The sequence below is a fragment of the Dendrobates tinctorius genome, unplaced genomic scaffold, assembly GCF_039654945.1.
Source record: "Dendrobates tinctorius isolate UK_male_01 unplaced genomic scaffold, ASM3965494v1 ptg000070l, whole genome shotgun sequence".
Taxonomy (NCBI): domain Eukaryota; kingdom Metazoa; phylum Chordata; class Amphibia; order Anura; family Dendrobatidae; genus Dendrobates; species Dendrobates tinctorius.
In genome coordinates this window covers 43357769-43372385 of record NW_027361738.1, presented here as the reverse complement: position 1 = coordinate 43372385, position 14617 = coordinate 43357769, and the positions used below count along the sequence as shown (strand labels likewise).

General features: G+C 42.1%; 1 protein-coding gene across 2 annotated transcripts in view; it reads left to right on the top strand.

Moving 5' to 3' along the window:
• Positions 1–14617, top strand: part of PTPRN2 (protein tyrosine phosphatase receptor type N2) — a 1309069-nt gene that overhangs the window by 479300 nt on the left and 815152 nt on the right. For both annotated transcript variants that reach the window (XM_073581608.1, XM_073581607.1), the window contains one exon: positions 5741–5827. In XM_073581608.1, coding sequence (XP_073437709.1) covers positions 5741–5827 — 87 coding nt within the window. The remainder of the gene's footprint in view (positions 1–5740; positions 5828–14617) is intronic.

Here is a 14617-nt window from a genome sequence, read left to right as displayed (position 1 = left end):
GCTACCTCGGTCTTCACTGGAGCCTCTGATGGTGAGGTCAGGCTTGTGCGGCAGGTAGCTGTCGGGTGCCATTCCAGGGTGGTGTCTGGCTGTGGCTGCTTATCCCACTCGGGGACAAGTCACTTGGACAGGTGTGACTAACAGGCAGGCTGAGACACTGGGCAAGCAGGCATGGCTTGGTACACTGGCAGGCAGGCACGGCTTGGAGACACGGCTTGGAGACACTAGGCAAGTGGGCACGGCTTGGAGACACTGGGCAAACGGGCACGGCTTGGAGACACTGGGCAAGCGGGCACGGCTTGGAGACACTGGGCAAGCGGGCACGGCTTGGAGACACTTGGCAAGCGGGCATGGCTTGGAGACACAGAGCAGGTAGGTGACGGCTTGAGACACAGGGCAAGCAGGAGTGGTATATGAGAGAACAGGTTTGGACCTGTTCACACAGGCAGGAAGGAGTGGAAGATGATGGAACAGGTTTGGACCTGTTCACACAGGAGATGCAGGTAGGCGGAGCCGCAGGAATGCGGAGTAGGCAGAGCCGCAGGAATGCGGAGTAGGCAGAGCCGCAGTAGTGCGGAGTAGGCTGGGCTCCAAGGGAGCCGGGCAGGCAGAGCGGCTAGGGAGCCGAGCAGGCAGAGCGGCTAGGGAGCCGGGCAGGCAGAGCGGCTAGGCAGAACAGCTAGGGAGCCAGGCAGGCAGAGCGGCTAGGGAGTCGGGCAGGCAGAGCGGCTAGGGAGTCGGGCAGGCAAAGCGGCTAGGGAGCCGGGCAGGCAGAGCGGCTAGGGAGCCGGGCAGGCAGAGCGGCTAGGGAGCCGAGAAGGCAGAGCGGCTAGGGAGCCGTGCAGGCAGAGCTGCAAGGGTGCAGATTCACAGATAGAGCTGCAAGGGTACAGCTTCACAGATAGAGTTGCAAGGGTGCAGATTCACAGATAGAGCTGCAAGGGTGCAGATTCACAGATAGAGCTGCAAGGGTGCAGATTCACAGATAGAGCTGCAAGGGTACAGATTCACAGATAGAGCTGCAAGGGTGGAGATGCACAGACAGGGAGGACACAAGGAAAGACACAGCAGGGAAGGAAGCCACGGACAAGGAGAAAGGGAGATTGTTGTGAGTTCATTTTCCCCTTCGTCACTGAGGTCTGGTGAACTCCCTATTCTGGTAAAGGAAGGTAATGAGCCTGATTATCAGGCACCTGAGCCTAATGATGGTGACTGGCTGAGTGGAGTCACAGACTGGATATAAGGCTGCCGACGCCCTTCTGCCCTGCGGGTGATTTCTCTGTGGACTTCTAGGAGACCAGTCTGATTCCTGCTCCTCTAAAGCTAAGTTTTCTGCTTTGCCTGTTAGCATTTGTGTTTTGTTTTTGTTTGCCTTGCTTTTCTGGATTCTGCCATTCCCTGCTGGGGTGAGCTGAATCTCCTTTTGCCTGTTGCTCTGTCTTCAGATTATTCCTGAGTACTGACATAGCCTTTTTGAAGCCTAGCGTCTTCAGGGCCTTTTTCACTGTCAGTTTGTTGGCTCTTATTTTCATAGGGTTTTTCACGGATTGCAGACAGCAGCCTTCCTGTCCTTTCCTATCTAGTTAGCTTGGGCCCCGTCTTTGCTCAGTCTATCTTTCTGTCTGTGTTAGTGTTCTTTCTTCTTGCTTCACCGTCATTATATGTTGGGGGCTGCCTTTTGCTTTGGGGTCTGCTCTGGGGCAGTTTAGATTTCCCTTTCTGTCTTTAGGCTATATAGTCCTCCGGCTGTGATCGAGGGGTCTAGGGTATCGTAGGAACCCCCCACGGCTACTGCTAGTTGTGTTGATAGGTTCAGGGGTCTGCAATCCGATAGCTGCCAACTTCTCTGGTTTTCTGGACTTAGCTAGCATTTCTGTTTTTGCCTCCTACGGTGACTCATTCATAACAGGAGATTAAGGTAGGACAGAGTACAGACAAGGTACTGGGACCAAGACTCAAGGGCCAGGATATTCAGCCTCCTGGCAGGCAGACAAGGTACAAGGCAAGACTAGGAGTAATCCTCCAGAGAAGGAGATACTCAGAACAGGGCCTGGCTAGCTCAACAGCAAGTTGCTAACTGAGTATAGACATTGCTCAGGCAAAGGTCTGTGGGTGTGGCGAAACTATAGTCAAGGGCTCTAGGTGATTGGTAAGGGACATATTACACAGGTGCACCCTGACTGTATAAGAAACCAGAGAATTCAGGCGCCGCCCCCCTATACACACAGTCAGGAAACATGGAGAGCAGAGGCACAGGGCTGGCAACAGACAGAATTCACAGCATGGCTTGAAGCAGAAAGTAAGTTGGTGTGCGGGGGGATGGGAGGCCATGCAGTGATGCCAGCAGGGTTGTTACAGCGATATAGCTGTTCAACAGGGTAGAACTTGTGCAATTCTACTTTCTCGTCACTGAGGTTTACAAGACATACTGGAACCTTACCACTGGAGACTATAACAATACTTATTGCTGTTTTAACCAATAGCTGACCATCAATTTGGATGGAGTCAAGGAAGGTTTCATAGTCCTTGTTTTCAATGCCTGGACAGGCATGGCACCAGACAAGAGTCTCACTGTTTGACGACAGATTCACTGGACGTGCATCCTGTATGCGGACATGGCCAATCCTTTGAATAGTATGTTGAATTGTTTTCCTACAGGAGGGGGAAGCAGTAGAGAGAGAGGCATGCAAAACATCAAGAAATTCAGTAAAACAGTGACAAATTACTTTCATTCCTAACACTACAGCTGAAGTAACTCCTTCACTTGCCTCGGTGACAATTACTCCCTGTTTAGACAAGTTGTGGTCACCCACTTATATGGTGGGTTACCAATAACCCAGTTGAGAAATAGGCTGTCCATTGCTAGCCAGCAGACATAATTTGACCTTAGAAACAGTGCTTAATTGACTATGATGCCAATACGTTTCAAAAACACTCTTTTCAATGGTGGTCACCTGTGATCCAGTGTCCACTAGAGCATCCAATGGAACACCATTAATACTCACAGTTATGTACGGGCAGGCCGAGAGGAAACGGGATTCCCTTTTTTGTGTTCTCTCTGGACCTTTTGTTTCGTCACCTGAGAGGTAGTCCTCTGCCTCGGGGGTTTCCGGTTTAACTGGAAGCATCGGGACTGGTGGTGTCCAGTCCGATGGCAATAATTGCAATAAGGTCATTCACCTCTCTGGGATCGGCTTGGAAAAGGCTTTCCATAGGATTTGGATGGGTAAAATGTGGCTCCGGTGACAATGCTCTACTAGGGGATGAATTACAGGATGGCAGTGTAGTTCGAACAGTCAGCTTTTTGAGAGTCTGACAGACCTGGTCAAGGGTCCTGAACATTGCATCTACTCATTCATGTAGTGAAGTAGTAGTAATGGCACCTGAGGCTTGTGCCGCCTGAAAAACTGGAGTGGATAAAACATGAGACAGTGGGGATACAGTAGGGGGTCCCCCATAAGGTGAGTCAGTACCTAAAACATGTAAGGCTTGAGCCTTGAACTCAGAAAATGACATTCCAGGGTTCTGAGCAGCAAGAATACAGATTTGGATCTGTAGAGTCCACACCCTCTATAAGTCTGTCCATGTCCAGAATCATACACTCAGCCTCTCCAGGGGCTAGAGTATCCACTTGGGGCAGGGCCCTGAAAGCAGTCTGGAGGGCCAAGGCATAGTCTCTAAGAGTCTCACCTTGTTTCTGTCATCACTCATAAAAATGAAGCCTGACCTCTGTTGGTGACTGTAGCTGAAACTCCTCCTTGAGTTTATTGAGGATCTGGTGTACACTGGTCTTGTCTGTAGATGGCCAGGAACCTACAATACTTCTTCTGCAGCATGTCCTTCAAGTTGACCCAGTAAAAGTGGTACCTGCTGGATGGGAGAGAGTGATATAAACTCAAGTGTCCTGGATATTTTCTCTCTAAAATCTGCGACGGTATGCCGGTCTCCTCTGTAAACTGGCAGGTTAGAAGTCCCAATAAATATTAGCATCCCCGTGGGTATAGCTGGAACAGGGGCCACAGACACACTAGTTGGTGGAACTGCCTGGCAAATAGCTGATGGTAATGATGAAGCACTGGCAACAGGTTGTTCACTTGCATTGGAGTCATACATGACTGCAAATAATCGATGTACTGTCTCTTTATGAAATCACAAAATGGTGCTGCAGGTAGTTGAGAACAATATAGTCTATACAGTTGCACACTAGAGAGTCAGAGCGCTTCCCCTCCTAACTGGAGTGCGGGTAGCTGATAAAAAATGGTTGAAACAAGCAGCTTCAGCTGCTTTAGGAGACAAAATGATCTTTTACCGGTTTTTGCCACTAACAAACTCTGCAGGCTGATGCCACGCTGAGATGGGGGAAGAAAATGGAGGCATTTCCTGTGCGTACAGCTGCTCTTTTTTCCCGCTACGCTTTCACGGGCTTTTCCTTTTTGGCGCCAACCAGCCGGTCCTGACCAGTTTTAGTAATGACGCAGATGTTTTTGCAAATGGCTCCTATGCATTTTCACTCAACAGTCATAATACACAGTTCAATCCAGTCAAGTAACGATAGCATTCAAAGCAACAAAAGCAGCAGCTTCAACTCTACAAAAAATCATGAATACCATAAATCTTCAGGCACACAGTGCGATCCTGTTCGTGACCCCAATCGAGGTTGCAGTGTCCAGGGGGGAACTAGATGTTATAGGTGCCAGGACCGGCCAATAATAAAGAAATTAGGAATGTCACCGGCGGCGTTGTGGCGAGCTAGCCCTGTGTCCCTCACACTGAGCCCTTGCAGCCTCTTAGTGTATGTGTGCGCAGTTTCAAGGATGAATGCTGACAAGGGTATTAACGGAATCAAATGGGAGTCTTTACTGTATTCACTTCAAAATACATAGTTCTTACCATCTTAATTCACACAGTCCTTCAGTTATATTACTACCAAAGATAGGCCTACACAGTTTGGTTCACTGTGGAAATAGTGTTCACTACTTACTCACGATTAAGTCCTGATAGAGTTTCATGTTGCAGATCTTTTGCAGTCAAGAAGGTGTTCTAATTTGCCTCTCTAGCAATCCTATGAGCAGCTATCAGTGAAATTTTGCTTGGTCTTCCGGACCTTATGTTGACCTCCACTGTTCCAGTTAACTGCCATTTCTTAAATTCAGTTTGAACTGAGGAAAGGGAAACTTGAGAACGCTTTGCTATCTTCTTATAGTCTTCTGCTACTTTGCAAATCTCCATTTTCATCTCTTATCTATCTGTCTATTGATCATTATCTGTCTATCTATCTATCTATCTATCTGTCTATCTATGTGTCTGTCTGTCTATACACTTCTACTTTCTGTGGAATAACTCATTTGACCTTCTTAGGATCTGATGCCAGGAACGATGTCACTGGAATATACATATATATATATATATATATATATATATATATATATATATACATACATACATACACATATGCCAGTTTATATCTGGATGGAATGGGGACATATCACACTTCCTAAGGATTTCATTTACACTATATTGTTTGTCCTATTGCTGGAAAATTCAGGTGATTCATCATGTTCTCCAAAACACCTGATCCCTATTCCCTAGATATCACGCTCTCAATGTGACAGGAATATAGCAAGCTATGGCTTTTATATCTTGAAAGGCCAAGGTGATAACTCTTTTGGGACTTCAGCCTTTCGCCTATTGATGAGTTCCATTTTTTTGCTAATGCTTTTTCTCTTCTCCCTCTTAACAGCCCCCTGACTGTGGAGAAGGGTCTGGAATTATTAAACGAGGTGGCCGCGCTCATGAAGCAGCCGATGAATGTGTTCAGTGATGTCAGGTAGGTTTCATTATCTGCTCACGCTCATATTTTATTCCCCCCTTCAGTGCCCCTCCGCTGCATCCGTCTCTAGTAAAACTGTTGTGAAATATTTTGAGGCGTTTTCTAAATTAAAAAAGAAAAAAGAAATGAGGCCGGGTTTTAAGTAAACTTTAGTGAAGAAAGTCATGTCGTTAAAGATATTGCAGGAATATTCTATTTGATGAATAATGCTTTATCATTTTACTATGACAGAGGAAACTTGCAGAATTTTCTAACATTTCAACATATCAGCAGAAATATGGAAAGGATCAGCATGCAAATAGCGGCTCATACGTTTAATAATTAGATACAAATCCATCAAAAATACCATAAATGGTAGATTTTTAGTTAAGAAAAACGGACTGGACTTTCTTATATAGAAACCATTATGTATGATGTCTACAATACAATGTCTTGTGTGCTGAATATAAATTAGTCCCACAAATGATATCTAGTACTGAGAACTGTCTTTTATGCTGTTCCCATTGTATTTATGTTTGTTTTACTGAATGGTGAGGGTTCTCGTCAAACATTAATGGCCTGTCCTAGGATGGACTATCAATGTTAGGGATGCAGAAGACCCCTTTACATAAGACATTTATTTGGCTGTTTTGACATGCAAATGCAATGTGTAGTGTGGCGGTGTTCACACCGCGCGTTAATGAGGCAGTGACCCAGTGAAGTTCAACACAGAAGTCTTTATTGTCCAAAAACTCATAAATGAAAGGCAATCGGTATCCTCCTGATCACTGGCGGGGCATCAAAACAGTCCATATTCAAGACTGGTTTCTGTGGGCGACTGCACCACCGCGTCACACTGAGGGGGCGCCAGGTGTTTTGCTCCCCTTGACTCTGTGTTCACTTCACACAAGGCAGATGTTGCAGAGACACCTGTTCTGCAGCTTGCAAACCAACACTGAGTCACCCAAACCTTTGCTGCAGGGTTTTTAAATGGAATCTGTGGCCATGAGCCACTTGTAAGACCCAGCTGGAGGGATTGAATCGCCCACTACCATCCTGTAGTTCACTCCAAAAATAAAAGCCCGTGCCGGGTCTTCTTAAATCTGCGTCGGCCAAATAGCTTATCCAACACCAAACTTGTATTCTGCACTGCAGCCACAGCTATGTCTGTAACTGCAGTGAACTCCAGCGGCTCAATATGCTTCTATGCACATCCTGGGGGATACATACCAACCCTCGCATATAATTCCCCTCACTGCCTCACATATGGCATGTAAAAGTTTGGGTACCCCTGCTCAAAATTACTGTTATTGTGTACAGTTAAGCAAGTTGAAGATGAAATGATCTCTAAAACATCTAAAGTTAAAGAAGACACATTTTTTTTGTATTTTAGGCTAAATAATATATATATTGTCATATTTTACATTTTAAAAATTACAAAAAGGAAAATGGGCTGATGCAAATGTTTGGGCACCCTGCATGGTTAGTACCTACTAGCACTCCCTTTTGCAAGTATCACAGCTTGTAAACGCTTTTTGTATCCAGCCAAGAGTCTTTCAATCCTTGTTTGAGGGATTTTCATCCATTCTTCCTTGGAAAATTTTTCCTGTTCTGTGAGATTCCTGGGTCAGCTTGCATGCACTATTTTGAGGTCTAGCTACAGATTTTCAATGATGTTCAGATAAGGGGATAGTGAGGGCCATTGTAAAACCTTCATCTTGTGCATTTTGAGGTAGTCTGTTGTGGATTTTGTCATGTGTTTAGGATCATTATCCATCTGTTAAAACCATCCTCTTTTCAACTTCAGATGTTTTACAGATGGAGTTATGTTTGCATCAAGAATTTGATGAAATTTCATTGAATTCATTCCTCTCTCTACACGTGAAGTGTTTCCCATGCCATCACACAACCCCAAAACATGATTGATCGACCCCATGCTTAATGGTTGTTTAAATGTTATTTTCCAAAAGTTCTGTGCCCTTTTTCTTCCACACATACCTTTGATCATTGTGGCCAAAGACTTCTATTTTAACCTCATCAGTCTACAGAACTTGTTTCCAAAACATACTAAGCTTGTTTAGAAGTTCTTTTGCATACTTCTGACTCTGAATTTTATAGTGAGGACACAGGAGAGGTTTTCTTCTGATGACTCTTCCATGAAGGCCATATTTGTACAGGTGTCTCTGAACAGTAGAACAATGTACCACAACTCCAGAGTCTACTAAATCTTTCTGAAGGTCTTTTGCAGTCAAGCAGGTGTTCTGATTTGCCTCTCTAGCAATCCTATGAGCAGCTATCAGTTACATTTTGCTTGGTCTTCCAGACCTTATGTTGACCTCCACTGTTCCTGTTAACTGCCATTTCTTAAATTCAGTTTGAACTGAGGAAAGGGGACTTGAGAACTCTTTGCTATCTTTTTATAGCCTTCTGCTACTTTGCGCATCCCCACCATTTTCATTTTCAGAGTGCTAGGCAGCTGCTTAATAGAACCCATGGCTGCTGTTTTTTGGCAGAAGGTTAGCAGAGGCTGGGTTTTTATAAAGCTGAGAAATTTGCATCACCTGGCCTTTCCTAACGATGATAGTAAATAATCCATAATCCTAAGAGGCTAATTAAGGACTGAAACCTTGGTCAAAGTTGTCTGAGCACACAAATCTCCAAGGGTGCCCAAACTTTTGCATTGGCCCATTTTCCCTTTTGAAATTTTTAAAATTTTAAAAGTGACAATATACACTGCTCAAAAAAATAAAGGGAACACTAGACACTCTTACTGAGCAGACACATGGATGTTAGTGACCTTCCTATCATTTCTACCTGTTGTTTATTCCATTGGCACAACAGCAGGAGAAATTGAATCACAATCAGTGTTGATTTCACAGAAATTTGACTGACTTGAAGTTACATTTTGTTGTTTAAGTGTTCCCTTTATTTTTTTGAGCAGTATATATTTGTTTGCCTAAAACTCAAATGACTTGTGTTATCTTTAACTTTAGGCCTTTTAGAGATCATTTAATGTTCAACTTTCTTAACTATTCACAATTTCAATCATTTTAAACTGGGGTGGAAAACATTTACATGCCACTACATATATATATATGCAGGGGGTTGGACACGATGACCCTGGAGGCCCTTCCAACTCTAAAACTCTATGATTAAGGTAGCGTATTTTCTTTGGCTATGTTCACAGGTGCAGTATTTATCTTCCTTCAGATTCACATTGTAATTTGACAGCCTAAATATTAGCACAATGTCTATGGAAACCTGACCCAATGATTATAAATTAAAGGGATCCATTGGGAGCCGTTATGGTCAATTGCAAAATGGACAATCATTGATCCATCATATCTGTCATGGTTCGACCTTAGCTTTACTCCACATCACATAGGTAATGCACATTTGACATATATATTTTACATTGAGAACATTTTTCCACAAGTATTTAGAAGTACTAGAGATTTTAACCCCTTAACAACCAGAGGTATTTTTGGTTTTGCATTTTCATTTTTTGCTCTCCTTCCCAGAGCCATAACTTTTTTATTTTTTGGTCAAAATGGCCATTCGAGGACTTATTTTTTTTCGGGACGAGTTGTACTTTTGAACGACACCATTGGTTTTACCATGTCATGTACTAGAAAACGGGAAAACAAAATTCCAAGTGCAGTGAAATTTCAAAAAAAGTGCAATCCCACACTTGTTTTTTGTTTTGCCGTTTTTTACTAGGTTCACTAAATGTTAAAATTGACCTGCCATTATGATTCTCCAGGTCATTACGAGTTCATAGATACCAAATATGTCTAGGTTCTTTTATTATCTAAGTGGTGAAAAAAATTCCAAACTTTGTTGTAAACAAAAAAATTGCGCCATTTTCTGATACCCGTAGTGTCTCCATTTTTCATGGTCTCGGGTTAGGTGAGGGCTTATTTTTTGTGTGCCGAGCTGATGTTTTTAATTGTACCATTTTGTGCGGATACGATCTTTTGATAGCCCATTATTGCATTTTAATGCAATGTCGATGCGACCCAAAAAATTAAATTCTGGTGTTTTGACTTTTTTTCTCTCTAAGCTGTTTAGCGATCAAATTAATCCTTTGTTTATTGAGAGATCGGGCGATTCTGAAGGTGACGATACCAAATATGTGTATGTTTGATTTTTTTCATTGTTTTATTTTGAATGGGGCAAAAGTGGGGTGATTTATAATTGTACAGTTTTTTTTTAATGTTTTTAAAACCTTTTTTTTTTTTCTTTTACTTTTGGCATGCTTCAATAGTCTCCATGGCAGACTAGAAGCTGCCATAACCTGTTTGGCTCTGCTACATACAGGCGATGATCAGTTTGCCTGTATGTAGCTGAAATACTCACTTGCTAGGAGCGCCGACCACTTGGCGGCGCTCACAGCTAACCGGCAGTGACAACCATAGGGGTCTCCAGGAGACCTCTGGTTGTCATGCCAACGCATCATTGACCTGCGATCACGTGACGGGGTCACCAGTGGGCAGATTTCCGGCATGATTGCCGGAAGCGCATGTTAAATGCCGCCATCAGTGTTTGACAGTGGCATTTAACAGGTTAATAGCCGCGGGTGGATTCCACCCGTGGCTGTTACGAGCACATGTCAGCTGTTCAAAACAGCTGACATGTGCCGGGAAAGATGTGGGCTTACCGCAGGCGCCCACATCAAAGGGAGGGAGTCTGACATCGGTGTACTATTATGCCGATGTTAGAAAGAGGTTAATATTCAAACATATGCCAGTGCCCACTTTGGTGTACATTGGATATGAAAAGTCTACACACCCCTGTTAAAATTAAAACTTTTTCTCATGTAAAAAAAATAATACCAAAAAGAGTAATTTCAGAATTTTTTCTACCTTCTGGACTTGTGCATATGGCCATAGGGTTATTTTAGTTCTGAAAGGCAATATTCCATTGTCAGCTTTTTAGCAGGAGCCTGAAGGTTTTATGCCAATTTGACTGATATCTGGAACTTTTCATAATTCCTTCCCATTGACTAAAGTCCTAGTTACATATGTCAAAAACCAGCCCAAAAGTATAATGCTTCTTCCCTATGCTTCACTGTGGGTATGGTGTTCTTTTGGTGATGTGCAGTGTTGGCTTTACTCCAAACATACCTTTTGGACTTATGGCCAAAAAGTTCAACCTTTGTCTCATCAGACCATAACACATTTTCCCATGTGCTTTTGGCAGACTTGATGTAGGTTTTATCAAAACATATCTGGATGTTGATGTTTTTCTTTGTAAGAAAAGATTTCCATCTTGCAACCCTATCCCAAAGGCCAGACATATGAAAAATACGAGATATTGTAGTCACATGCAATATGAAACCAGTACTTGCCATAAATTTCTGCAGGTCCTTTAATATTGCTGGAGTCATCTTGGCAGTTTTCCCAACAAATTTTCTTCCTGTCTTTTCATTAATTTTTGAGGGATATCCAATTCTGGGTAATGTCACTTTTGTGCCAAAGTTAAGCCACTTCTTGCTGATGGTTTTCTCATCCTTCCATGGCAAATCTAGTGCCTTGGAAAAAAATTAGTACCCTTTTCCTAACTGAAACCTTTCAAAAATGAGATCCCTTTGCTGTGTTGTATGCTGTTTACGGACCATGGCTTTTCCTTTAAAATGCAAAAAAGAAAATTTAAGAAAAATCCGACTAGAGCAGCTAAATTTTATATCGGGTTAATCAGAATCACTGGAAATTATGGCAGCTGTGTACTGACTACTGTGTAACATGAGTGTAAATGTGATTGGCTAATTCTGAACCCTCCACATTCCCAATTATAAGAGTGTTCACACTTATGCAACCAGATTATTTTAGTTCTATTATTTTTATTTCAGTTTGTTTCTCAATATATTGTACAGAATATGGGTAAGATTAAAGGTGGATAACGTTTTGTAATTATTCTTCTTGCTATGATATTTTTTATACATGAAACAAATGTAATTTTCACAGCGGTTTCAAGACTTTTTATATCTGTAGGTTCAGCCAGAATACATAATTTAATTAGGTTTTGCCCGCAAAAAAGACAAGATGGATCTTTATTTTTCCACTTTTTGTATCTTGAGATAAAGGAAGCCAGTTTTTAAATAAAAATATGATTTTGTGATACTCTGTCAGGGGATGCTTATGCTTTATGTGGCCACCATGTGGTTATGATGTGATTTGTTTTCATAGTACGTCAAGGTAATGTATTGAATATATACTTGGAAAAATTAGAGTTCTTAAAGAAATAGAATGGATGGAGAACTCTATATGTCTAGGGAATATATCCGGCTGACAGTATATAACTTATATGATGTGATCAGAACATTAACCCTATATCATATATAAAATATTGCTTTTCCATTTTTTTTTTAAAGATTTCATGATGAAAAATGAAAATAATTTTCTTTGTATTCATGCAAAATGCTTATAAATGGACACAGATGGCAATTATATGATTTATTAATAATATTATTTTTGAAATCCGCCTAATAACTTATAATAATGACATTGATAATACTATGAAATTCTTACTTCTAATAATATATAGTATTGTTTTGATGAAATGTGCTTACTATAATTTCAGCAGAAACTGATGTTACAGTATGTGTTGATCTGTATTATAGCTGAAGAAGCTAACATAAATTGTACATATGTTCTAAACAAGCATTCTATCCCCGAAAACGCAGCCAAATAAGCCTGAAATGTGGAAAATTCTATTTTCATGACTTATTTCCTGTCAATACCATTTGTAGCACAAACAGATCTTAGTAGGAGAACTATTAAGGGACCTATATAAGTATAAAAAATGGCAAGCTATGCATCCATACTAGACTGATTTCCTTTTATTATTGCATCACAAATTATATTATATGCCATAATCTTGTTTACAGCCCTAATAATCGGCCCACATCAATGGTTAATACTTTTTAGCCCATGGCTAAACATAGACTAGCACTGTCATCGCAGCTTTCTAATAACACTGCTTGAGAACTTACCTTCATCCAGAAGGCAGGAAAGATAAAATTAATGATGTAATATTGCAAAATGAGAAATAACGTGGAAGACTTTACGCCGAAGGGCTAGGCCTGGATGAAAACAATTGTCTGCCTTTATATGCACTGTGTGGAGGAAATTGTGTATGTAGTGTCACAATAGTACACTCAAAGTGAATACTTGGCCTGTAGCTGCAGAGAAATATCCTTAAGGATCCACAGTAGTTAGAATTAAACTGCAGAATTTAGGGATTTTCCAAGTTCAGAATAATTTTTAAAAATGCTCTAGTCTTTACTCTTCCCCATAAACTACCACAGATACCTTATTTTCTGATGTGGAGTGTGACGACACAGCGTCAATCTGGGCACTGCTGCTGGGGTGAATTATTCTTATTTATGACAGACATACTGTTCCTTTGTTCAGTAGGACAAGGGACATGAGCCATTGTTTCATGTGAGACTGCCCATTGACCCTTTTTGCATGATAATTTGTGTAATTACTGCTGATTACATGTTGCATCATCCCTTTGAGGTGTACTAGTCTACATAATTTGGAGGATAAATACGCAGTCTAGTTGAACAATCAAACAATGAGGGATTACCTCCCACCAATCCTGTGAAATGAGAGATGTGGGATATAAAATGGCCCTGCTCATGTCACTGGTGTTCCTCTACAGGATGTCAGCCCAGGCACCATGGTTCCAGCTGGTGGATTACAGATCTGCTCCACTGCCCATTAGCGAGCCTACTAAGTTGTTTGGACAACCCAGGTTGAGAAAAGCAGGTCACTTGACCACGTACTTCGCTGTGCTTGGTCAGCTTCCTAAGCTTGCTGTTACCTCCTCTCTCTGGGTGTCACTGGAGTGCTGATGGTTGGGATTGTTGGCTCTGGATGCCCCAAAGTCAGAGGTTCTAATCCGTGGTGAGCCATCGAAAGTGTGAAAATCTGTCATTTTCACACCATCTTGTGTACTTGCTGGGAATTCACTATATGTTGTTGACTGTTAGTGATCAAATAAAGTCTTACTGGTGTGTGGTGCCCTCACCCTGTGTTGTCTTCTGAGTAGTGTTCTGCCCATGGGGAAGTAGTTTGGGCATTCAGTGGGATGAACCCTGGCCCATGTGGTCTTTCTAAAGACAGCCAGGCCAGTGGATAAGAGTACTCCACATGGAGATCTCCTCTTGTCTCAAATCCACCAACATAAGGTGTGTTTGTTCACTGGCACCATTTCTGTTTGCACTGTTTCCCATAGTTCACACTTGCCTTCAACACATTCAGACACTAGTAATCAAGCTGTCCATCACATCTCCCTCTTTATGTCCTTGGCCATCACACCACCACCTTGGAAGTATATTACTCTACCAAGGTATCTGTCACGTCAACTCACTGAGCTCTCTCAGGTAGCCCCTTCTTCCATACAGTTGCGGAATGTCATCTATAATAGCATCAGAACAAGCCAAAAATATATGATAGATTCTACACCCACCTCTATGACCTACACCCCCATCTCTAGAACAAGGTTCCCTGAGCCCCAGTCCCTCCTGTTAAAGAGGATGCTGGATATATGCCATAAATGTTCAAGTGCTCATCCAATGCTGTGTGCATAGATCCAGTGTAATGACAGTAGTCCTTATACTTCTATATTATGGAGTAATGGGCAATAAGGGTCTGATTTCTCAAACAGTTTGCTGTGGAAAACTGGCATAAACTTGTTTTAACTTTAGCTTTTTTCATACCATTTCCTGTGTAGCCTAGTGTGGCCCAACTCATTATAATTTACCACTCAAAATTGGCACAAATCATCACACAAAATATA